The following is a 1,202-nucleotide window of genomic DNA, read 5'->3' as shown; positions in this document are numbered from 1 at the left end:
TTACTCGATTTTATTATATTTTTATACATTACATTTACCCATTTCTATTTATAAACTGTATTTTGCACTATTGCATCCTTGTACATATCTGCAACTTTTTTTTCTATCTACCTTTCTATCATTTTGCACAATTATTGTCTTATAATTCTGGTTGTTTTTCTGAGCTGCTTGAATCTCATTACAATGTAAATAGTAACAACAATAAATAATTCGGATTTTGATTTTTAAAACTGGCTTCATCTGCCCATAAAAACTATAAGATGACAATTAAAAGTTGAAAAGCCTCAATCCGTCCGTGTCATCGACATGATCTGTTTGTTTAGTTTATGTGTTCATCCCAATATTGCCAGTTAGTTTTGTTCTTCTACTTACTTTATCATCAAAAGTTAAAGAAGTATTGTTATATTAACAAATTAAATGTATAAATTAATGTATAGACTTTAGAGAAATCGAGGATTTAGAAATGATTTCTAATAAAAAAAGGGAATAATTTTAATTTTTTTCAGTGAGTCAATCAAAAACAGCACTTTTTATACAAATCATCTACATAAAACAAAATTTAAATATAGTTAGAAAGCTGAAGTCATTAACTCTTAAATCTTTCTCCTGAATTCTGGAGAGACCAGAAAGACCCATAAATAAGTCCCCCGTTTATTTATTTTAATTTTTTTATTGAACACAACATACTTCCATAAATTCATGAAAAATGAAATTAACTAATGTTTACTGAAAGTAACTTGAAGAAAGCACCTCATTGGGTGTGTGCTAACAGTGAAGGGACCATGGCCCCCTTTGACCCCGTCCAGGGACACCCCTGAACAAATGGTATGATCCAAACATAAACTTATACTAAAGCTAAAAACATTAACAGAACTTTATGTTACTTAAAAAATAATAACTAAAGACAATCTTATAAAAGTATTGAACCTCTCAGAGGTGAAAAGTTGTTCCTCGGTTTAGTCACGTGCGTGCTTTCCTTGTGACCGCGCGCTGTTTAGTGAGCGCGCGCGCAGCTGCCCGGTCGCTCGCGGCGCTTGACAGATGGAGCTGGCTTGAGCGGGACTGAGTTCAGTCAAAGATTTGAAGAAACTGGAAGAAAATAGCGATGATAGCCGAACAGACGGAGAATGGAGACCCGTCTACGCAGTCGGTGAGCGCGAGGGTGAAGAGTGGAGAACTAACGGAAACTAACACAATTCTAA

At 34.4% G+C, this 1,202-nt stretch overlaps 1 protein-coding gene across 3 annotated transcripts in view; it reads left to right on the top strand.

Moving 5' to 3' along the window:
* The first annotated feature begins 422 nt into the window (after nt 1–422).
* The window catches only part of usp28 (ubiquitin specific peptidase 28), a 29,112-nt gene continuing 28,332 nt past the window's right edge, over nt 423–1,202 (top strand). For all 3 annotated transcript variants that reach the window (XM_024266199.2, XM_024266200.2, XM_024266198.2), the window contains exon 1: nt 423–1,150. In XM_024266199.2, the coding sequence (XP_024121967.1) occupies nt 1,106–1,150 (45 nt within the window). In that variant the 5' untranslated portion in view covers nt 423–1,105. The remainder of the gene's footprint in view (nt 1,151–1,202) is intronic.

The sequence above is a fragment of the Oryzias melastigma genome, linkage group LG14 (assembly GCF_002922805.2).
Source record: "Oryzias melastigma strain HK-1 linkage group LG14, ASM292280v2, whole genome shotgun sequence".
Taxonomy (NCBI): domain Eukaryota; kingdom Metazoa; phylum Chordata; class Actinopteri; order Beloniformes; family Adrianichthyidae; genus Oryzias; species Oryzias melastigma.
This window is presented reverse-complemented; position numbering and strand designations above follow the sequence as displayed.